At 47.4% G+C, this 23,502-nt stretch overlaps 2 protein-coding genes across 2 annotated transcripts; both read left to right on the top strand.

Moving 5' to 3' along the window:
• The first annotated feature begins 995 nt into the window (after window positions 1–995).
• Window positions 996–11,498, top strand: PPP1R3E (protein phosphatase 1 regulatory subunit 3E). Its single transcript, XM_081886999.1, has 2 exons — window positions 996–4,047; window positions 8,125–11,498. Exons 1-2 carry the CDS (start codon window positions 3,595–3,597, stop codon window positions 8,602–8,604), a joined length of 933 nt encoding a protein of 310 aa, XP_081743125.1. The 5' UTR covers window positions 996–3,594; the 3' UTR covers window positions 8,605–11,498.
• Window positions 11,499–15,278: 3,780 nt separating this feature from the next.
• Window positions 15,279–19,365, top strand: LOC309355853 (twisted gastrulation protein homolog 1-B-like). The gene is made up of 4 exons (XM_081887060.1): window positions 15,279–15,442; window positions 17,502–17,601; window positions 18,025–18,240; window positions 18,952–19,365. Exons 1-4 carry the CDS (start codon window positions 15,329–15,331, stop codon window positions 19,170–19,172), a joined length of 651 nt encoding a protein of 216 aa, XP_081743186.1. The 5' UTR covers window positions 15,279–15,328; the 3' UTR covers window positions 19,173–19,365.
• Window positions 19,366–23,502: the final 4,137 nt, after the last annotated feature.

Here is a 23,502-nt window from a genome sequence, read left to right on the forward strand (position 1 = left end):
TTTATATTTGCCGTTTGATGCCACAAGATGTTGGGGTGGGGCTTGACTAAGGCAGATTAAAAGGGAGGTTAGACAAATTTAACGAGGTGTAGAGGCCTATCAGCAGCTTTTTGGTCATGACAGCTAAAGGCGAAACTCCATTATCAGGGTGAGCAGGATACAACCACCCTTTTCTGCCTCTCTGCTAGCAAACCATCTTGTCTGGATTATTTTTCCGATGGGCTCTTTCAAATTTTGGGTCAATCAGATATTTAAATTCTAAGCAGAGTGCTAGTGTTACTTGCAGCAAAACGAGGCAGGCAGGAAAGCTTTTCTGCTTTGCGGGCAGAAAGTAGTGTCTGGTTGAAAGGATTCCAGGTGAAGGGAGAGGCTCTGCCTTAAACTCTAGAGACTTGCTGTCTCTCACTTTTGGACTGTATAGGCCAATGGTCTATATATAAGGCGGCTTCCTATCTTTATAGGATTGCTGAGCTGGCAACACTTTGCAGAATTACTTGGGAGTATATTGCATCAAAATGAGATTTTAAAATTAAAGTGGGATTTTCTTCTGAGTAAACATGCATAGGGATGTTTCCAAATTTACAAGTACAGGGAAATCTCTTATTTATAAGCAAGAGACATTAAGTTCATCCACTGAATAACAAGCGTCTCTCTTGTCTGCTGTCTGCTTGGCAATCTGCTCAACCACCAGAAGAAGCTCAGAATTCTAGTCCATCTGAAAATAAGGGGAGAGATGATTATCGTTATTTGTTGAAGTCGTTAGTCGCTTTATCTTGCCCAGAGCAACGCAAAGTGACTTAAAACCAGCCAACTGGATAAAAAGCACCACATAGATGCATGCAGCTCAAGGATGTTGTAGCAAATGCCAGACCAGAGGCGTAGCATGGGGGCTGGGGGGGGGGTCGTCACTCTGGATACAGTTTGGGGGGACAGGACGTTGTGCGTCCTCGCTCATGCCGCCCTGCGAGCCCGGTGCTGTTCTTGTGATTCTCGCAGAGTGCCATTAATGCTTCTTTCTTTGTTAACATTTTCACATTATTTTTTCTTTTTCTTTGCTCTCACCACTCCTGGCGCTCATTCTAATTGGAACTGGAAATCAGCAGATCATGGTGGATTTTGGGGTTGGGGCTGCATTTCTGTTGTGTTTTTAAAGCATTTCTTTAACCAGGACGTTCACCTGCTCCTTGGTTCTATGAGACTACTGCTTAATGGATCCCGTCGCTCGGAATTAATCCCCAAAGACACTGAATTGTCTGTCAGTGGACCTGTGGACCATTCTCCAGCTGTGGAGAGGTAACTGGTAATGAAACACCTTTCGGCAAGTGATAAAGGAAATGTGTGCCCGGTCATTTCCTAGGACCTTGCAAAGGTATATGTCAGCCTTCGGCCACCAGGCGCTCTCCAGATATTGTTGGATTACAACTCCCATCAACACCTGCCGACATAGCCATATTGGCACAGTCTGATGGGAGTTGTAATCCATTGCAACTCCTTTGCCTAGTGAGCAAAGGCTGTCCCAAATAAATGGTGCACAGTGTAAAAAGCCAGACTTCATAGGCGTAAGAGACAGATGGATTGTTTTAGGTGTTTTAGGTGCAAAACAAACATTGGCTGTTTGTGTGTGTCTGCTAGGATTGCATTAGCGTTTGGGCCCGAGAAAACCAAGCTCAATTTCCTATGACCTTGAGAAATGAGGCAGGTTGAGCAGAGGGACAGAGCAGCTGTGATAAAAATAAGATGAGGAGGATGTCATTGAACTCACCCTTCTCCCAAGAGAGAGAGGCAGCTACGTATTTGTAGAGCTGTCCGTAACCATTTCTGTACCTTCATTAGATTCAGGGAGGTGGCGTGATGTGGTTGCCTGTTTTCTGAAGCTGATCTGAGGTGGCTGTCAGTGGAAAGGAAAGGTGTGATTCTATCAATTTAGAGAAGGGGAGAGAAGAGGCTCCTTCCTTCCCAATGAAAGTAGTACAGTAAACACCATGTAACCCCTTTTGTGCTTTGTGGTGAGAGGAGGCGGGAGGGGATGTTAAGGAGAGAAGGACAGAAAGCTTTAGGCTTGCTCCATTATTCATGACCGGATGCCTGCAGTTTCATGTAGAGACGCTCTCAGGCACCTGGTTAACGCGGCATGAAGCCAAAGGAGCAGCTCCATCTCAGTTAACAGCTTCATTTCTGCCCCCAAAACAGCCTCCCCAGTTCTACTGGCGTCCCTTGTTGCCAGCTTGAAGCCCCCCACCCCACCCAAACACACACATTTCCCATATCTGAGCTCCGGCTGCCAAATCTGCCCCCAATTTTGAATCCCACCCCCCTTTTCCTGATCTTTGTGGGGCTTTCTTGCTCTTGCATAATCCATTAGTTCCATTTTCTCTTCTGAATAATTCATCTCCCAAAGAAACATTTCTGGGCACGTATACTTTTTTAAGGTACATCTTGTCTCTGGAACCTAGAGGGGCAAGGTGTGAGGGAGCCCTTTTCCTAGTAGTAATAAAACCTTTTCGGGTCTGGAAGCAAAGATCTTCTTCCCAGCAGTCCAAGCCTCCCACTCTTGACTGAGTGAATTGTGCCTGTTTGCATTCCTTGGAGAGATCTCCTCTGGAGTACCGGCCCTTCAGATTCTGGATGGGCAGACGGTTTTCAAGGAGCTGCAGCTCTGAGGATTATGGTAATCTCTGAGTCACCTTTAGCTGGACCACACTGAATAAAAAGCTAGAGAGACTGAAAACTCTCCAGGAGGCAAAAAATATTTAACAGCATCTTCCAGAGAGAGAGAGAGAGAGAGAGTCCGGGAATCTCTGGAGTGGGACAGCGTGGAAGTGAAGCGATGGACAGATAGAAGAAGGAAGAAGCAGCAGCGAGGGAAAGATACCTTGATACAGACACATATAAAATTTTAAATATACACAGAGAGTATCAGAGATCAAGTAGAGTGAAAAGAGACAGGAAAGAGCAGACAGACGACCTGACCGACTTGACTCCTCAAAGGCAGACGAGAGTTACGGTGTCCTTGGGAAGGAGAAGGCAAAGTCACACAGTTGAATCAACAGAAAGAGACAGAGCACGGATGGAATAATAAAACACAGAGCATCTCCAAAAGGCACAGTGACAAAGCAAAAGAATGAGGTAGAACGAGAGAGAGAGAAAGTCTTCAGAAGGAAGAGCAGCGGAATACACTGAAAAATGGAAAGGCAGAGCGAAAACACCAGACCAGATGGAGGGAGGGAGGGAGAGCAGAAGATGATGGAGTGGTAATAAATGAAGAAGTGACCCACAGACAGACCGAGAGCCCTGCAGACAACCGGAAGCATGGCAAAGAGACTCTAGCAGGAGAAATCGGAGGAGGTAACATGCTGAGGGAGAACCAGAGCACTGAAGAAGACTGAGAGGCAGGGCGGTGGACAACACGGCTGCAAAGGAACATCTTTCCTCCCAAACGTGCAATAAGGCAGTCCGTCCGAAACAGAGCAACAGTGGAGGAAGGTCCGGCGAAGGGCGTGAAGAACTGGGTTGCCACCACACACTCCCCAAAAGTGATTCTTGGGCCTGAGCTGCGTAGAAGAGCCAAGCCTTGGGGTCTGCAGCTTTGCCCCCATGGCTCGTGCCCCACCGTCACCTCTGACCCCTAGCAACATCCCACGGAACCTGAGCTACATCGCAGGCCTGTACGAGCGAGCCTACTACCGCACCGCCCGGCCGAGCATAGCAGAGGACTCGGGGACCGAGGGCTCCGAATCCGAGTCGGAGAGCAGGCCCCGGAGCAGGCCCCGGAGGCGACGCCACGTCTTCGGAGGGCACAAGCGGAAAGGAAGGCGCCGGACTCGCTCGGCCCCTGCCCGGGGCAGAAGTCGGGGGGCCTCGCGCAGCCGCAGCCCCGGGACACGCAAGAGGGTTCGCTTCGCCGACTCCCTGGGCCTGGAGCTCACCAGCGTCCGCCAGTTCTGGCCCAACGACCTCCCAGAGGTGCCGGAGCGTGTCCATGCCCAGCTGAGGCGCGACTCACTCAGCCACTTTGCCCCGTGCCTGCCTTTTTGCCCACCTGTGAAGGTAACGGGGGGTTAGCCAGCCTAGTGGTGGGATGAATCTTGGGGCAGAATGGGAAGTGGCAGAAAGGTGGGAGGGAAGGAAATCAACCATAGATTCCCCTTCAGCATTGCATTAAACCCTTCAGCATTAAATTCATGGAGAATAATAATTCCTACTCTTTACCCCCCACAAGGGCCTTAAAGGGCCAGATAACCAGCATTGAACTGGTCCAAAATGCATCATGTTTGTGTCAAGTAGCAATGGAAGATGTAGCTTTTTCAGATAAGGGCTATAGCCCAGGGGTAGAACATCTGTGTTGCATGCACAAGGTCCCAGGTTCAAACCCTGGCATCTCCCAGATAGGGCTGGGAGTGTCCCCTGCTGCTGCTGCTGCCAGTCAGTGCAGACAATACCAAGTGAGGTGGACCAGAGGTCTGACTCAGTAGAAAGCAGCTTCCCATATTCCCATGTGCAATGCCGCTTTTGGCCATGGGGGGAAGCTGGTGCCATCCAGAGGCTGTGAGACATCAGCTTCAAAACAGACAGCGAGGTCTAAATGAATTGTGCTCTGTATTTATTGCCGCAAGTTTTGATCCTGTTGCCTGGGGCTGATGGGAGTTGTAACGACTAGGGAAGGCAGCACACGGGCTGCCCTAGCTGGCAGTGGCTCTCTGGGTTTCAAGCAGAGGGCATTTCCATCCTTTCCTGAGGAGTTGCCACTTGGGATTGAACTTGGACCTCCTGCATGCAAAGTGGATGCTATGGCCCTGAGCTGTGACCCTTGTCCCAAGATAAGCGTACATGGGATTGCAGCCTTCGCTTCTTACCATGAAGTCACATGTCATTAACCTGTAGTAACCTATATCCACATCTCTGGGTCTTTGCAGGAGTCCTGTAAATAGGTAAGAAAAGGTAACTGTATTTTTCAGTAATAAAGTGAACTCCTGCATTGATTTCTGTGTTGCAGGGGGTTGGACTAGATGACCCGTAGGGTCCCTTCTAATTCTACAATTCTATGCTTCTATGGTTGCTGAGAGAGGGGTGTTGTGAACATGCAAGCCTCTCCGCCATCATTCCCACTCCCTGCCTGCCTTCCTACTTTACAAAGCAACGCTCTGAAGCACAGATCCTTTCGTATCTGCAGAGATTCCCCATGCATTTTCAAATTTGGCATAACAGGAGGTTCTTAAAACGTGTCAAGAGGCCTCCATAGATACAGGTGTCTCCTTCTTTCAGCCAGTCACCTTCCAAGAGTTAGGAGGCAGAAACAGCGATGGGGCATGGATACTAATCCACATTACCCCTCTCCTTGCGTTTACATTTCCCTCTTCGTAACCCCAGAAGAGGCCTTAGATCTATTATGACTATACAAAAGGCATGGATCCAAAATATGCCTTGAAAGGTTGTTTCCGCAGTTTCCAGGTGGAGCTAACCTACAAGGCTTCGGAGGCATTCAGAATATCCCATTCTGTCCACCTTTGGGCAGTTAAAAGTCTTTCACAGTTCACCTTAAGCTTTCCCCCCTGAGCATCTCTTGAGATGGCCCCAAAATCTCCAGGGATGGTGGTTGTGCAAGGAGCTGGGAGGGGATATAAGATCTCCTCACCCTTGGCAGGCTGAGGGGATCCCTCCGTCTCCAAAGAGAGTTTTCAGGTTTAAAGAAAGGCCCTTCCTCCCATTCTGAGCCCACACAGTCATGCCAACATAAAAAATGTTTTTCTTTTGGGCCCCCAGCCCTCACTAGTCTGATCGTAGGGCCTTTATATGAAGGCAGCCTTGCCTTCGCCAACCAGGTGCCCTCCAGACATATTGGACCATAACTCTGTGGCTGGCTGCTGTTGATGGGAGTTGTGGTCCAAAGTGGCTGTGCTTGCTTGGGCCGTGAGAGTTTTGCTGGCTGCATTAGGGATGACTCCATAACGACTGCATTCCAGCCAAAGGAATTAACATAGATGGGCTGGTGGTGCTGGGAAAAGGGTTTTTTTTAATGTTGTCCGGAGACCAGAAGTCTCTCTTCTCTTTCCTGAAAGTGACTCTCAAATGGCACTCAGGATCCATCAACGCCTCCCTTGCTTTCCACATTGCCTGCCTCCTCACTTTCTATCTCATCCTCCTCCCGCCCTTCCCTTCTCCACACGCTGCCATCTTGGATCTCCAGTCTCTCCTCTTCTTCGCCTTGTCCCATCCTTTCATCTCCTCCCTGACTTCTTTCCTTTTCCCTGTGTGACTTGTACATTTAAGGCACATTCAAAGCACATTCTTTTCCTCTCAAAGAATTCTGGGCACTGGAGTTTGTTAAGGATCGCTGGGAATTGTAACTCTTGTGAGGGGTCGACTACAGTGCCCAGAATCCTTTGAGGGGGAAAGAATGTGCTTTGAAGGGCCACATCCGCACTATACATTTAAAGCGTTATGGTACCACCTGAAACAGTCATCGCTTTCCCCAAAGTATTCTGGGAGCTACCGTTCCTGGGGAATTGTAACTCCATGAAGGGAATAGGGGCTGCCAAACAACTCTCAACACCCTTAGCAAACTACATTTCCCAGGATTCTTTGGGGGAAGCCATGACTGTTTAAAGAGTTATCAGAGTGTCTTAAATGTATGGTGCAAATGTGGCCATAGTGTATATTTAGCCCTCGCTCCTCTTTCTCTTTCTCATCCTCTTCCTCCCTCTTCCGCTCTTATTATCCTCCTGTTCTTTTTCTGCTGGCCAGCCAGTATCTTTATCTTTCATCTTTATTGCCCTTTTCCTCACCTCCCATTCATTGACTTTCCTTCTTCTTAGTCCTCCTGACCTGATTCAAGAACTCCTCTCCTCTTTATTTACTTGGTCACATGCTTAATATATCCCATTTTTCCTTCAAGGTGGTGTACGCAGTTCTCTTTCCCATTTTATCCTCATGACAGCTGGGTGAAGAAGGTTAACCTGAGAGAGAAAGACTGACCCAGGCCTACCCTGGGAGCTTCCTGGCCTAGCGAGGATTTGAACCCGGGTCTCCCAGGTCCGAATCCTACATTCAAATCACTTTCCCACATGGGCACACACTGTTTCCTGCCAGCCTTTAGTCTCTTTCTGCTTGCCCTCTCTAGATTTTCTTCTGTTTTCTTTTCACTTGTTTAAATTTATATAGTCGTATCCTGTACAATGCATTGGTTTTCCCTTTCCGTCTTATTTGGTCTCTTCTTTCTAAATTGTCACGGTTTGTTCCCACTCACCATTTCCCCCCTACACTCTATTTTAATACCTACCTAATCATTTTTCTTCTTCGTCCACAAATTTCTTCAGTCATTCTGTCTTTATTGTCCCTTTATACCCTCTATTTCGCCCCTAACACCTAAATAGCCCTTCATGTGTTCCATTTTCTAATTAGGAACATAGGGAGATACCTTATTATACAGAGTCAGATCGATTGGTCCATCTTATATATTGTCTAAACTGACTGGCGGTGGCTCGCCAAGGTTTCAGATCTTTCCTAGACCAACGTGGAAATGCCAGGAAATAATAATAATATTATAATAATTTATTTTTATACCCCACCCATCTGACTGGGTTTCCCCAGCCACTCTGGGTGGCTCCCAACAGAATAATAAAAACACGATAAAACATCAAACACTAAAAATTTCCCTAAAATTGAACCTGTGACCATCTTCTTAAAATTTTATTAAAACTTTTAAATAATGCATTATGATCAAAGAAACTAATCTAAATAAAAACAAGGTGAGGAAAAAAATGAAAAAAACCAAAGGAAAATAAAAAAGAGAAGAAACAAAATAAAAGAGAAGAAATTAAAAGGACTTCCAATTTTCCGTCTGTCAGTTTCATAAAAGAAATTAGTCAAAATATTTGCTCTAGCATGATCTTCTTTCCGTTAGGCAATATTTCCCCAATCTTCCACCCCAAATGTCTCCTATTCATTTTCTTTTTTACACAAAAACTCCAAAAGGGGTTCTCTGACTATTATTATTAACAATAATAAATTTCATCAATGGTTTTTCTCTACTCAAACATATCAACTTTGCCTCCAGCAACCTGTGACCTGCCTCTGAGCCATGGTCCTTCCAAAATTCTCACTCCCCTCTTCCTTTTGTCTCTCCAGGATCCTTTGAGTCTTCGATACCTGCTGGAGCCCACCTTCCCAGACCCCCTGTCCATGCCAGATTTCTTACCGCGCCTCCTGGCGCAGTGCGTTCTCCTCGAAGGGGCCCGGGCTGAAGGCTCCTGCGTATCCGGCACCATCCGGGTCCTCAACTTAGCCTACGAAAAACGGGTCTCCGTGCGATACACCTGGGATTCTTGGGCTACGCAACACGAAGTTCGGGCATCCTACGCCGCTCCTGCAGGCCGGGATCGGGACCACGCCGACCGCTTTGCCTTCCGCCTTCCGCTGCTCACCCCGCTGGTCCCTGGGGTTGTCCTAGAGTTTGCCATTTGCTACCTTGTGGGGGCAGAAGAGTTCTGGGACAACAACCAAGGCCGCAACTATTGCCTGAGGCCTCCACCCTGTGTGGATGAGGAGGATGAGCCCCCCAGCCCCACTGCCGATTGCTGTGAGACAGGGTGGATACACTTCCTCTAAGGGAACATAGAGCCATCCCAATAAGAAAGGAGGAAGGGCAGGAACCAAAGGACAGAACAGAGCAGAAGGGGGGACTTGCCAAATGTCTCTGTTAGAAGGGGTGCTGTGGGGTACTTGCACTGAGCCCTAAGAATAGGGTGGGTGGCAACTATCAATATGCTAAAGGCCTCATGCCACGCTTGGGAATTCAAAGAAACCCAAAAGATCAGGGCAGTTTTGCAATCAGTGGTTAAAATCAGTTTTGAAAGTCCGCCATCTTGATTCAAAATGGCACCCAATGGTATCAAAACATAGGCCAAAAACGGCTCATTGATCTCAGGAACAATCATGCAAATTGCGGTAAAATTCAGCACATTCTTGAAAGGTTCTATCCGCCATCTGGATTCAAAATGTCATCCCACTGTATCAAAATATAGACAGAAACCTGCTTCTTGATCTCAAGAACCATTATGCAATTTTCAGTTACTCATTCTTAAGAAGCATCCGAATGCATAGCAAACTTTCCAATATATATACATATAGCAGATGTATGCAAAGGTTTGAGGTAGATGATTTGGTTTGCTCCCAGGCTCCTTAGCATGACATTCTGCAGGCCAAAGTCTGCTATGGAGTTTCTACCTGAGTGATATCTGACAAATCCAAAAATCAGTCTCTGAAGTATGTTCACCACATACCCTGTTTTCCACAATATACTAACTTGCTATCTAGCTGTGTGTGCTTTCACCAATCTATTTCACCAAGCAAATAGTGAGTGAGAAATATTGAGAAAAGGTCAGGCAAATCATTTGTTCTCATTTTACAGTTAGAGAACAGAAGGTCCTAAGAGAATGACTTGAATCTGTTGTAAGCTAAAATTTGAACTCAAGACTCCCACCCAGTAATCTAACATTGTTCTGCTGGGGACTCTCTCAGACTGAACAAAATCCGCATAAAGAGGCTAGCCTTCAAAGTACCATCCCCACCCCATGTAACTTGTATGTTGCTAAGCAACATATGTGCATCTTGAGGATCATCAAGAGATCCCTTCCCTTTGTTGGGGTCTCACTGGTGCCTTTACATGAGATTGAGCAACAGTAAGCTAAATACACATACATAAGGGAGAGAAGGAAGAAATTCCGCCCTAGGAGTAAGGTGAAAAAGACTGAGCTCTGGTGAAACAAAAGATGGACAAGATCCACTGCTATATATCGTGGAGGTGGATCTCCTCGGCGTCTGTCGCTAGATTCTGGGTGGCACTAAGAACAATGAGTTTTCATCCTGAGGACTTGTTCACACATGCTAATTCCACCCGCATCTCCCTGCATGAATAGATGGGAAATGTGGAATGTATGAATGTTTACATGTAATTGTATCGCTGTTCTCTCAACTCGAGTGTTCTGAACTGGTTCCTTGCGCATGTTTCATTATGTCGTTGTGAGATCACTTCACTGATCAAGCAGAGAGTAGCTGCCTGATCTGTGTATTTAAGCCGGGGGTGGGGTGGTAATGAACACTTGCGCCAAATTCATTATCTTCACGTTGCAAAAAAAAGTCTTGTGTAGAAGTAGCACTCGCCAAAATGGTGTCCAGGATAGTTTACAGTGGTGTCACCTGGTACCATCCATGCTTTGGTTGAAATGCACAGAGAGTAAGCCTTAATTAAAAAAATGGGTGAAAGTTCTAAATTTCCATGACCCACAAGACCCCTAACAACTCCATAATAGTGCTTCTCAAAGTTCTGGTGAATTTATTCTTTTACAGTTGAAAGCATTCTTCACTCTTGCACCTAAAAATATTTATTTTAATGTGTGCAAAAATAATCCATTCTCTGCGTGACTCTGTCATTGTTCTAGGTACGTTCTAGGTGCCTACTAGCAGTTCAAACCATCCTTTCATGAGCAAAGCAGTGCAGCAGTGTACAAGAATGTACAACAAAAAACTACAATGAAATATGAAAGCATCATAAAACACAAAACCAAGAGACCAACAATTAGCAGAATTAAGTCTCTGAAAATGTTTGACAAAACAAATGTTTTCAGAATTGAGAGAACATCAGAATTGTAGGTGCCTGTCTAATTGCTACAGGATCAATGCTCTAAAATACCAGTGCCATTACACTGAAAGCCTTGGCCTAATCCGGTTCTTATGATGTACTACTGCTCTTGGTTCATGTAGAAGCTAAATGAACATGTGGCACATGTCGGGCAGGTGGTCTGCTCTAGAAAATTGCAGTGATCTGGCTAGTGTTTAAGGGAAAAGGCAGACCTCCAATTATTAATGGGAAGAAACAATAGATAGTCTCTTTATATCATACTAATGAGGAGTGCCATGCACTGCTTGGGAATCTGTAGAAACCCAAAAATATTGTGACTTTCAGATAGCTAGTGCAGCTTGTGAGTTTGGGCCCATCACACCAAAAATCAGGCAAAGTCACACCAAAGTCATGTTCTACTTCACTATCTTGATTTGAAGTGGTTATTGGCATCCAAATATCGATGAAGGCTGCTGGAGCCTTCACGACAAGTCTTGAGTGGTATCTGAACCAATAGAAAACAGACAATCCACTTTCCAAAATACAGAATAGATTTCTGATGGCATCATTTTCCCCACCATAGTGTAATGATTGGGGAAATCCAGCTACCTAAAATCACCTCTAATTACTGGGTGACATCTTCTCCCTAGTCCAAGCCAGGCAGAAGATTCTGGGGCAAATGGACTATTTGTTTGGACCACAGAGGGAAGACGCTAGGCTTGGGCAGAGATTGGATCAGTGATATGTGCTTTAGGTGTGTTCCATAATGTGACAATGAAATGGCACCAGTGAACCAAAGTTTACATTAATGTTTGTAACTGACCAAAACAAGCAATTGGATTGAAAAACCAAAGAAATAAAACAGTGAAAAAGACTGTGAAAAGTCTCGAACTCACGTTATATTTACATACCTCTAAGGATCTAGGAGGACGCTGGCAGCGCTGTGGGTTAAACCACAGAGCCTAGGACTTGCCAATCGGAAGGTCAGTGGTTCAAATCCCTGCGACGGGGTGAGCTCCTGTTGCTCAGTCCCTGCTCCTGCCCACCTAGCAGATAAAAGCATGTCAAAGTGCAAGTAGATCACTTCCGGCGGGAAGGTAAAGGGCGTTTCCATGCGCTGCTCTGGTTTGCCAAAAGCGGCTTAGTTATGCTTGCCACATTACCCAGAAGCTGTACACCGGCTCCCTCAGCCAATAAAGCGAGATGAGTGCCGCAACTCCAGAGTTGTCCGCGACTGGACCTAATGGTCAGGTGTCCCTTTACCTTTACCTTTAAGGATCTAAGATGAGCCTTCTGGATCAGGGCAGTAGTCTCTTTTGTCCAGCATCTTATTCTCACGGTGGCAACCAGATGCCTGTGGGAAGCCTGTAAGCAGGATCTGAGCACAAGAGTTTTCTCCTCATTTGCAATTACCAGCAACGGGTATTCAGAGCAGGGTATATTGGGTGTTAGCGGAGGGGTAGTACCTCTGGTGGGGAACACATCATGCTTCTGGGGTAGTTTGTCCACCTTTGGTCTCCATCCTGCACTCAGCTTTCACCTCTGGCTCCTGGAAGCTGCCTGCATGCAACAGCAGCCGCACCCTAGGAATGGCTTCTAGTGGCAGGCTAAGCCAGGAGAGGGTAGTTGATGGGTGTCAAACCCTCAGCGAGTTAGGGACTTCCTCTGCGTGCAAATACAGGCTCTGGCAGATCGAGCAGGAAAGACCCATAGTTCAGTAGTCAATAATGCAGAGATTGCCATACTACAACTCCCACCATCCCTGATCACTGGCAGGAACGATGGGAGCTGGAGTCCAATAGCTGCTGGAGTTTCCGCAGGTTAACTACCGGTACTACTTACAATATCCTTCCCCAACCTTGGGTCCCCAGATGTCATTGCACTACCACTCCCATCATCCCTAGCTAGCAGGACCAGTGGTAAGGGATAATGGGAGTTGTAGTCCAACAACTGGGGACCCAAGTCTGAGAAAGGTTGCCTAGCAGGTGGGAGGGAGAACTGGGCAATTTACATCAGCTGGCAACGCAGGGAGGGGGAAAGAATTGTTTATTAACCGTGTATACCGCCCTTCATCCAAAAATCGCAGGGCTGTGGTTCACATCTAAATAATTACAAGAACACAAAATACTGTAACTGTTACGGTAAAATCTGGGTGCGAGGCTGCACTGCCACCCAGCTCGTCAGACTAAGTCCGCGGGTCCCTGCGGAGGAAAATGAGCTCAGCTGGAGACAGGAGCAAGCTGCAGAAGATCCAAGTTTATTGCGCAACAGGTTCAAGGCGAGATTGAACAGCGAGAAAGGGGTGACATGAACTTTTGAAACTTCCCTCCATGCCCCAGAATACAGTGCAAAACACATCCCAGTTACATCATGAATACATTAAGAAGAGGTTGGGCTACACAGGATTAACATATGGAGGAGGGAGGGGGGAATATGCAGAGCTGGAGATATGCGCAGATAAGCACATCCTGAGTACTGGTGATGAGAAGACAATGGTCCATGTACTGGCATTGCCCGGAGGAAAGGCTTGGCAGAGTGATTTGACAGGATCAGGGTCTTGACACCTTGCTTGAGGGATTATGGAGGACAGGGGAGGTGTCATGGAGTCCTAGAGAAATTGAGCAAATTGGCACGTTGATTTTCTATGAATTTTATAGATTTTAGTCCCTTTTGACATTGACAATTGGAAATAAATGGATATATTGTAGCGAAGAAGAAGGTGAAGAAGACATGCCCCCCCTTCCGTATCAGTAACAAAACAAACAAACAAGAAGGAAGTTTCAGGAGCTATAGCAAAGAACGGATGGAGCACAAAGGCTCTTGAGAACACACCATGTGTTTAAAGCACACGAATTCCTCCCTAACAATCCTGGGAACTGTAGTTCGCCGCTCACAGAGCTACAGTTCCCACAAAGCGTAACAAACCACCGCCTGCTGCCTTGCTGCTTTTATTCTTTCATTTCTTCTGCAGCCTTGAAAAAGGAACAAAAGGATTGCTCCAAATTTGGTCCTCTGGAGGGGCGAGAGAGTTGGAAGAGTTGGGTGTAAGCCCAAATCAATGGCTGGCTGTCTCCCCCTCCCTCTCCTTCTCCCTCTCCTTCTCCCTCTCCTTCTCTCTCTTTCTTTCTTTCTTTCTTTCTTTCTTTCTTTCTTTCTTTCTTTCTTTCTTTCTTTCTTTCTTTCTTTCTTTCTTTCTTTCTTTCTTTCTTTCTTTCTTTCTTTCTTTCTTTCTTTCTTTCTTTCTTTCTTTCTTTCTTTCTTTCTTTCCCTCTCTCTCCCCCCCTCCTTCTATCCCTTCCTCCTCCATCTCCCCTTCTCCCAACCCCTCTCAGCCCTCCCTTCTTCCAGATCCCTCCTCCTTTTCCTACCAGACAGAGACTGAGAGAGGGGGGGCGACTGTGGTCCGGACCCCCTCCAAAAAAAAGCCCTACACCGATCGCAAGACTTCACCCCCCTCTCCGGGTAAGCCGATCGACACTTAACTAAGTTTTCTTCTTCTTCGCGTCGTCTTGGTTGCATACGGGAGGAGACGAGCACTTTCCCCAACTCTTAGTCATCACTATGTCCCCCCACGCCGTCAAAAATAAAGGCCTGGAAATATGGGGAGGGGGTCGAGAGAGAGTCTTTGGCCGCGGGCTACGTCCATACCTTGAATGGGGGGGGGTCCTGCATCTTTGTAATTCTTCCTGTTACTACTCGGTTTTATTTAGGATTTACTTGACGGGGGGGGGGGGGAGAGTGTTAGCTACTTTAGCCCATGATATGCAATCCCCAAGATGCTTTTCTAATGTACTAGTTTAACTTGTTACAGATAAGTAGCCGTGTTGGTCTGCCATAGTCAAATATCTGAAGAATATTTCAGAAGAATAGTCAGATATCTGAAGAAGTGTGCATGCACACGAAAGCTCATACCAAGAACTAACTTAGTTGGTCTTTAAGGTGCTACTGGAAGGAATTTTTTTTGTTTAGTTTAACTTGGTATGAAATGTACTAGTTTAATTGGTATGAAAGCTCATACCGATAACTAACTTAGCTGGTCTCTAAGGTGCTACTGGAAGGAATTTATTTTATTTTATTGGTTTTATTGATTTTGTTTTGTTTCAACTACGGCAGACCAACACGGCTGCCTACCTGTAACTAGTTTAACCCAGATTAGCTGCTTCTCTCCCCCAATGTCCCTATAGTGGAGAGAAGAGACCCGCCCCCCAGCATAGTAATCTGTATTGAAAAGTTGGGGGCCGAAGAGATCAACCAATCCCTTGGTCGGTTAGAGTAGATCCAAATGGGAAGTATAACAGAGAAAGGGGGAAATGTTAATATAACCAATTTGCAGCTGCAGGACCTAAATTTGTAATACAGTGGTACCTTGGGCTACATACGCTTCAGGTTACAGACTCCGCTAACCCAGAAATATTACCTTGGGTTAAGAACTTTGCTTCAGGATGAGAACAGAAATCGTGCTCTTGCGTGTGGCGGCAGCAGGAGGCCCCATTAGCTAAAGTGGTGCTTCAGGTTAAGAACAGTTTCAGGTTAAGTATGGACCTCCGGAATGAATTAAGTACTTAACCCGAGGTACCACTGTAAACGTTTTTGTGGGCTACTCAATTTTTTGTCACCTGATCAATGTTCCTCTCCCCATAGGTAACCATTTATCTTCCACTTTCTTCCAGGTCTGTCTACCTACCCCCCCCCCCACCGCCCCACATTGTAGCAATGGCCCACGGTGTGGCCTTCCTTTTAGTGGCAGCCATATGGGCTGTGGTCTCCCGTGCTGATGGGTGCAATAAGGCCCTCTGCGCCAGCGACGTCAGCAAGTGTTTGCTGCAGGTAAGAGGTTGGGGAAGCACTCATGTTGCAGACCTGCAGACGTGGATTTGGGATGGGGGAGTTTCCAAGCTCCTGAGCAGGGCCGGATTTAGGTTTGATGAGGCCCTAAGCTACTGAAGGTAATGGGGCCCTTTATATGCCCAGCTGTCCTTTGTCAACAACAAATTGTCACTGTTTTTTTGAGTTGAATATATGCTATTATGGGCCTAATAGGTTTGTAAAGCCATTTGCCCATGTTGCCATGCAACCAGTCCGTGCAGAATGTAGGCACCCTATATATAGAAATGAGCAAACCAGTGATATTTTAGGGAGCAGGCTAGCAGGTGGGGCCCATGACTTACATCATAGGAGCCTACACAACACAAAACACTGTTGCTGTATGTAGGTTTTGTTTCACAGTCATACCTCGGGTTACAAACACTTCGGGTTGTGTGTTTTCAGGTTGCGCACTGCGCCGAACCCAGAACTACTGCAATGGGTTACTTCCGGGTTTATGCGTTCATGCATGCGCAACAGCACTACATCGCTCTTTGCGCATGCGCAGAAGTGCCGAATTGCAACCCGTGCATGCGCAGACGTGGCACTGTGGGTTGCGAACACAGCGGGTTGCGAACGTGCCCCCCGAAAAATCACGTTCACAACCCTAGCATCCACTGTATTTGTTTTTTACCTTATATTTTGGAAATGCACATCCAGGTGTTTTTTTCCTTTAAATTTTTTTGGGCCCCCAAGAAATATAGCCCTAAACTATAGCTTGTTTAGCTTATACGTAAATCCAGCACTGCTCCTGAGACCCCTTCTCCCCTTGAATGGGAGGCTCAGTCACAGCACTACTAGTGCTCTCACACAAAATGTGGTTAGAATGCGTGACAAGTACTCCTTCTCGGTGGCGATCAACCCTCTGTGTATCTGCATGAGCCGCTACCACAGCCTTCCTTTGGATTGGCAGCCCAGAACGGTCACTCACGCAGAAGCACAGCAAGGCAACCTCTTCATTTGGGGAACTACCCAGTCACAGCTGATGCAGCAATCAGGGGAGAACAGCACATTCATGGCAGGGGGTGACTGGACAGAGTCGAGGCCAGGGCATCAGGCAGAGAGGCAGTGGGCAGCCTCCTCCTCTGGGAGGGTAAACCTGAGTTCACAGTATCTGCTAAGTATTTACCGTATTTTTTGCTCTATAAGACGCACCAGACCACAAGACGCATCTAGTTTTTGGAGGAGGAAAACAAGGGGGGGGGGGGAATTCTGAATCCCAGAAGCCAGAACAGCAAGAGGGATCGCTGCGCAGTGAAAGCAGCGATCCATCTTGCTGTTCTGGCTTCTGGGATAGCTGCGCAGCCTGCATTCGCCCCATAAGACGCACACACATTTCCCCTTACCTTTTAGGAGGGAAAAAGTGAGTCTTATAGAGCAAAAAATACGGTAATTATTTCTCAACACGCACACATTTGGGAAGAATTGGGGACTTTTTTGGACTATTTGAAAAAAGCACTATAAAATGAAATTGCGGGCAAGATTTGAGAAGAAAGGATAAAGTGATTGCATTAGAGGGATTTCTGTAATAGATGAAATATTGATATATAATGTAGTAGAAATGGGTATGAAGAAAAACAATGTGGTGTGGGTGAGAAGTCAATATATGAAAAATGTAACTATTTAATTTGGAGTCAGTTTGTAACACTGGTCTTGAAAGACCTACATTGGCTCCCAGTACGTTTCCGAGCACAATTCAAAGTGATGTTGCTGACCTTGAAAGCCCTAAACGGCCTCAAAGGCCCAGTATACCTGAAGGAGCGTCTCCACCCCCATCGTCCAGCCCAGACCGAGGTCCAGCACCAACGGCCTTTTGGCGGTTTCCTCCCTGCGAGAAGTGCGGCTACAGGGAACCAGGCAGAGGGCCTTCTCGGTAATGGGGCTGTAGTTGTCGAACTGGCCAGCCTCACTTTGGGGGCAAAACAGGGGCAGATTTGTGTGTGCGCTGGTGTGATCGTTTTACAAAGGGATCCGGGCAGGGGGGAGATCACTGTTAACACCCCCACTTGATATCTCTTGGCAGGAAGTGTGCCAGTGCGAGGCCAACCGAGCTGGGTGCCCATGCTGTCGGGAATGTGCTTTCTGCTTGGGCAATCTCTGGGAGTCCTGCTGTGAATGTGTGGGTGAGTGAATTCCAGGGGGTGCTAAACGCCCGTCACATTGCAGGGTGGGAAAAAAGGTGGGGGCCAAAGTAGAGATGGGAAGCTCTGGAAAAAAAAAACGGAAATAAGGGGGGGACAGGGGGTTTTCCGAAGCCGTTTTCTTCTGGAAAAATGAAAAAAGCAGTTTGATATAGTTTGAATATTCCACACACTTTTTTTTTCTGGGGAAAAACCACGAGGAAACAGTGAACCCTTGAGGAAGCTGGAGTCTTCTTGGTGCTGCATGCAAAGGAGGCACTCTATCATTGAGCTTGGGCCCTGTCCCCTAAATTGAGAAAATATGGCTGGGAGGAGGGTTACCAGATCCAGGACCCTGCCTGCTTCTTCCCAGTGGCTGAACTGTGGTCCATGAGGAATTCCGACTTGATTTCTCCTCTCCGCAAGGGCTGTGTGACGAACGCCCCTCCTCGGCTCCCCGCCCTGCCCTGCGGAGCTCCATGCACAACCTGATGTCCCCGGTGCCCTCGCTCTTCCGGGCACTGATGGCCATCTCCGACAACGACCCTCCCATGGGCTGGAGCATCCTGACCCTACCAGTCGAAGAGGAGCTGCGGCAGAACCATGCGGAGACCGGCCACCTCCTCCTGGGGCCTCACACAGGTACACGTGTGGTGGGGGGGAGAGGGGGCTGTTGAGAGACGCAGGTGGCGTAGGAAGGAGACATGCCATTTGCATGGGGGAGGTGGGTTAAGAGGCAGCGTGGTATAGTGGTTAGAGCTTCAGACTAGAACCTCAGAGAGCAGGGCTTGATCTACAGAAATAAACGACAGGAAGCATTCAGATTGACACATACCTGTTCACAATGGCACCTGAGGGTTTTGGGGGATTGGTGCGGGGATTACTTGAGTGATGTGTGCTGTAACCTAAAAGGGCCATTGCTCAGGGACAGAACATCTACTTTGCATGCAGAAGGTTGCAGGTTCATCTTCCAGTAGCACTGGGAATGTCTTGTCTGAAACTCTGGAGCACAGCTGCCAGTCAGTGCAGACAATACAGGGTTAGATGGACTTTTAATCTGACTCGGAATAAGACAGCTTATTCTATTTCTAAAAGGCCCTGGTTCAATTCACACATGAGCTCGTCATTCCCAGCCATTGCCTCTCAGCCTTCCCATTGGCCAGGCTAGCTCCATACTGCCTACACAGGCTGGCAGCAGCTCTCCAGGGTCTCAGTCTAGATTCTCTCCTAGCCCTACCTTGGGACTGAGCCTGGAACATTCTTTGTGCAAAGCAGACACACGACATCTGAGCTGCAGCTTTTGTCCTGGGTTCAACCGCAAAGGCCACAAACTTTCTCTCCTCTCGCTTACAGGCCTGGCCCTCTCGGATGCCAAGGGCCTCAATGCCACCATGCCACCGTGCCAGTCCATTTTCTTCAACGAGTGCCTGTCCATGAGCCGGTGTCGGACGGCTTGCCAGTCGGTGGGCGCCTGGCGCTACCGCTGGTTCCACAATGCCTGCTGCCAGTGTCTGGGGCCAGACTGCCTGGGCTATGGGGGAGCCCACGCACAATGTTCCAGTTGCCGGGACTGAGATCTCTGGGTCTCTCGCCCCCTCAAAAAACACCCACTCGCCTTGCCCTAGCCTCTGCTTGGGCCGCCTGCCCCAGTCACACCCAATCTTCCCTTCTTCACTGAGCAAACATGAATGAAGCATTTGCTTTTTGTTGCTGTTCATCAACCTTTTTGGTTCTATGGACCTCTTTGGACTCATCCCTTCCCCGGCACTGGTCTATGATGGTCCTCCCAAGCACCAGCGGCTTCTGCCCCACCTTCTCCCTCTGCTTATTATGGGTATCTTGACAGCTGCAGTCCCCTCTCTTTGCTCTTTCTTACAACCCAGCTGACTTTGCCTTATTCCCTAATGCTCGCTGTTTAAGGCACCCCTCCCCAAAGAGAAAAAGCCTTCTGCTTATAAACACTGCACCTGGCAAAAAGGTGTCCTAGGTACCTGCCTATAGCCACCTTGTGGGGGGGAAATGCCCTTTTTCCAACCCCTCCGCAGCCCCAAGTTTTCTGAACACCTCGTCCAAGTCAATTGCTTCACGGACCTAGATATAAAGACTTTTGTCAGTTTCCCATCTTTGTAATGATAATTAAATGAATCTTTTTACCTGTACTGTTGTTGTTCTTGTTGTTATTTATTCATTTTACATATTGTCCCTCGAATCCCCGCAACGGGGTGAGCTCCCGTTGCTCCGTCCCTGCTCCTGCCCACCTACCAGTTCGAAAGCACGTCAAAGTGCAAGTAGATAAATAGGTACCCCTCTGGCGGGAAGGTAAACGGCGTTTCCGTGCGCTGCTCTGGTTCGCCAGAAGCGGCTTAGTCATGCTGGCCACATGACCCGGAAGCTGTATGCTGGCTCCCTCGGCCAGTAAAGCGAGATGAGCGCCACAACCCCAGAGCCAGTCACGACTGGACCTAATGGTCAGGGGTCCCTTTACCTTTACCTTATATTGTCCTTCATCACAAGATCTCAGGGCAGTTCACAAGACAAGGCAGTTGTGTTGCAGAAGCCTCATCAGCCAGATTATCTTCTGAACTGATTATTTATTCTTATTTATATTATTTATAGAATTTATATACCACGCTAAACCTGTAGGTCTCAGGGAGGATCACAGAATAAGATCAAGATATAAAACCACGAAATACATAATAAAAACAAAAACATAGCCTTCCACCCAAAATAAACACATTTTAAAAGGGAATAGGATGTAAATCAGATCAACCAAAGGCCTGGTTAAAAAGGAACGTTTTTGCCTGGTGCCTAAAGGTGTATAATGAAGGTGGCAGGCGAACTTCCTTGGGGGAGACGAGGAGCCACTGCAGAGAAGGCCTTGTTCTCGTGTTGCCACCCTACAGACCTCTCGAGGAGGAGGCACACAAAGGAGGAGCTCAGAAGGTGATCTCAGGGTCTGGGTAGGTTCATATGGAAAGAGGTGGTCCTTGAGGTATTGCTTATTAATAGATTGTTCTACTTACATACAGCTTTTATATGGGGATGACAAAGTTATCACGACCTGGATAATAAGATACTAGCTTTCCAGGGGAAACAGAGGAAAACAGCATCAAGGCTGCCCCACTTTTCAGCCTAGCTGCTCAGTAGCTGCATCTTCTGGTCCATCTCCAAGGGAAGCCCCACATACAGGGCACTGCTGCAGTCCAGGCAGGAGGTCACCAGATCATGGACAAACAAGACCAGGATCAGAAGTGGCTGGTGAAGCAGCCTAAACTGGGCCTGAGCATTCCTAGCCACAGCAGCCTCTTCGGACTCTTGTGACAAGCTGCAATCTGGCAGCATCCCCAGACTCCGAGCTTGTTTCTTCTGAGGGAGTGCAACACCACCCAGAGGTCTCGGTTTATTGGCTTCTAGACACTGGTCTGATACCTTCACAGCCTCTCCGGCTTCAGATGGAATGCAGAGATATGCCAGGAGCGTTGAGATGACACACTGCGCCAAACTCCCATTTGACAGCTCCCCAAAGTTTCATTGGTACAGTGGTATCTCTGGTTACATACGCGTCAGGTTACAGACTCCGCTAACCCAGAAATAGTGCTTCAGGTTAAGAACTTTGCTTCAGGATGAGAACAGAAATCGTGCTCTGGCGGTGTGGCGGCATCAGGAGGCCCCATTAGCTAAAGTGGTGCTTTGGGTTAAGAACAGTTTCAAGTTAAGTACAGACCTCCGGAACGAATTAAGTACTTAACCCGAGGTACCACTGTACTATAGTGGACCTTATCTTTCCAGACGAGATCCTGGAGTCCTCCTGCTCTTCAACAAGAAGGCTGAGCCATTCTGACTTGTTGGTGACTCCAGATACGAGACAAAACTCAACACTACTGTCTACTATATACAGTTATTCTGGTCCTTGAAGTAAAGATGTACATGTACAGAGAGATACACCAACATCACCATGCTGTGTAAAACCCACAGCCTCTTCCCCCGACTCTCACAAATGAAGAGTCAGCAAGTCATGCGCTCCAGCTCGCTGGTGTTGCTACAGTAACCCAGGGCACCTGGTACCCTTATCTCAGGACATCCAGACATGGGGGATGTGCTAACTCAAGACATGAGGCCAAACACTTTAATTTCACTCAATGTTCACATTATACCAACACAACTGACCCTCGCGAGCATCCATCCCTTCTCGGGGATGCCCTGCCAAAGCGAGGAGAAGCATCTGCAGCGGGTTCCAGTGGGATCTCATGAAGGTCTCCACTCGTGACTCTTACGAGATCTCACTGGAAGCCACAACTGCACAACCCCGGTAAGCGAGGCTTTGGTGGGGGTGGCAAGGGGGTGGTCAGCACTTTCCCAAAATTTTGGTTCAGGTGGCAAAACAGGACGGGCCACCTCTGTCCCTTCTGCAAGGACCCAGATCACCAGTGGTGCAGCCTTCTCTCTGCTTATGTGTGGAGGTCCTGTAGATGTGACTGAACTACCATTCTCATCAGCATCTAAGGGCAAGCCTAGCTGGTGGGCCAGGGATGAGGTGGTGTAGTTCAGTCCCGTCATGCGGGCCAAAGGCTGTGCACATCTGCCTTACCAGAGTTTATCCGTCACATATAATGTCTTTTTTTAAAAAAAATAGTGCCTCTGAGCATGTGCAGAATGTCTTTCCCTCGACATTATGAACATTATGCTTTCTACAAGGCAGTTGTTCAATGATAGGTTCAAAGAGTAAAGAGGAAGTTGAGTGGAGATGGAAGATCAACAATCCTTGTTTTACTAATGAGGCACCCCAAAATCAACTATAAAGCCAGTGTAGAGTAATGGTTTATGTGCAAGACATATGGGACCAGAAAGGTCATCAAATCCCAGCTGGACTGTTAACAAACTGCTAATCAACTTAAGTTTCATTCAGAGTGTGGGTCCACTGAAATTAATGGAGCAATGTTTGTCATGTTAATTGTTTTCTATAGGTCAGCTCTGAATAAAACTTAGTTGAATGCAGTCCTGAGTTTTGAACAAAGCTTCAGATGTCTACCCAAATGTGGTCCCATACCATCCCAATGGCCTCAGGGGGGAAGCAGATGTTTTCTCATCCTCAGAATTACTTGTGTAGCAGGAAATCCCGCCCCCATCATTCAGTTTGTACAAACTTCACACACACTCGCACTCACACACTACATACGCTACGCTTCTGTTATAAATTCATAGAAAATCAACCATACATTGGATTTGCACTGTTCCACTTTTATTTTACTCCATGAAGGAAGGACTACAAAATGGGGAAGGTTTGATACAGGCCAGCCATAATCCCTTCACCATCCCAGCACATCCACAGGAGCCCTGCCCAGTTGCTATGCTAACCCTGATGGTCATAGACAGAAGACAATCAAGATCACAAAGAACTTCCATATGGGAGTGGATTCAGCAAGGACTGGAACAATGATCAGATCTTCCCTCAGGGGGCAGGAAACTGCGACTACCTTTTGTCTTCTGAAAATGGCTAATGGGGAGGGGGGAGAAGGGAATCAGCCAGGTTACAGGACACTCAGGTTACCACCACAACTCCTCCCTCAACCCCTCCTTTCTGTAATGTATGCATGATGTTTCTGGGGGTGGGCTTGACCTACAGGATGGGAATTTCAAAAGTTTTTATAAGGTCTTGCACACCATTTTTCTGTGTCTTTCCTCTCTCCTGCAAGTGAAGGGAATACCCTGTTGCAACAGTTCAATAAAGGCCAAGCCTACAGGCTGCTGTTTTGCTCCACGTTATCCTGGTTGGTGTCTTTGTTTTTGTCCAAAGGAGCCCTCGGGTTTTTCCGGTAACACTTGATATTATCTCGACTTATTCACACACACACAAGCCTCCACATACAAGGATATATTAAAATCGCAGTCCCTCCCCATCGGACA

This window comes from Podarcis melisellensis (assembly GCF_964234715.1).
Source record: "Podarcis melisellensis genome assembly, chromosome: 13".
Lineage (NCBI taxonomy): Eukaryota > Metazoa > Chordata > Lepidosauria > Squamata > Lacertidae > Podarcis > Podarcis melisellensis.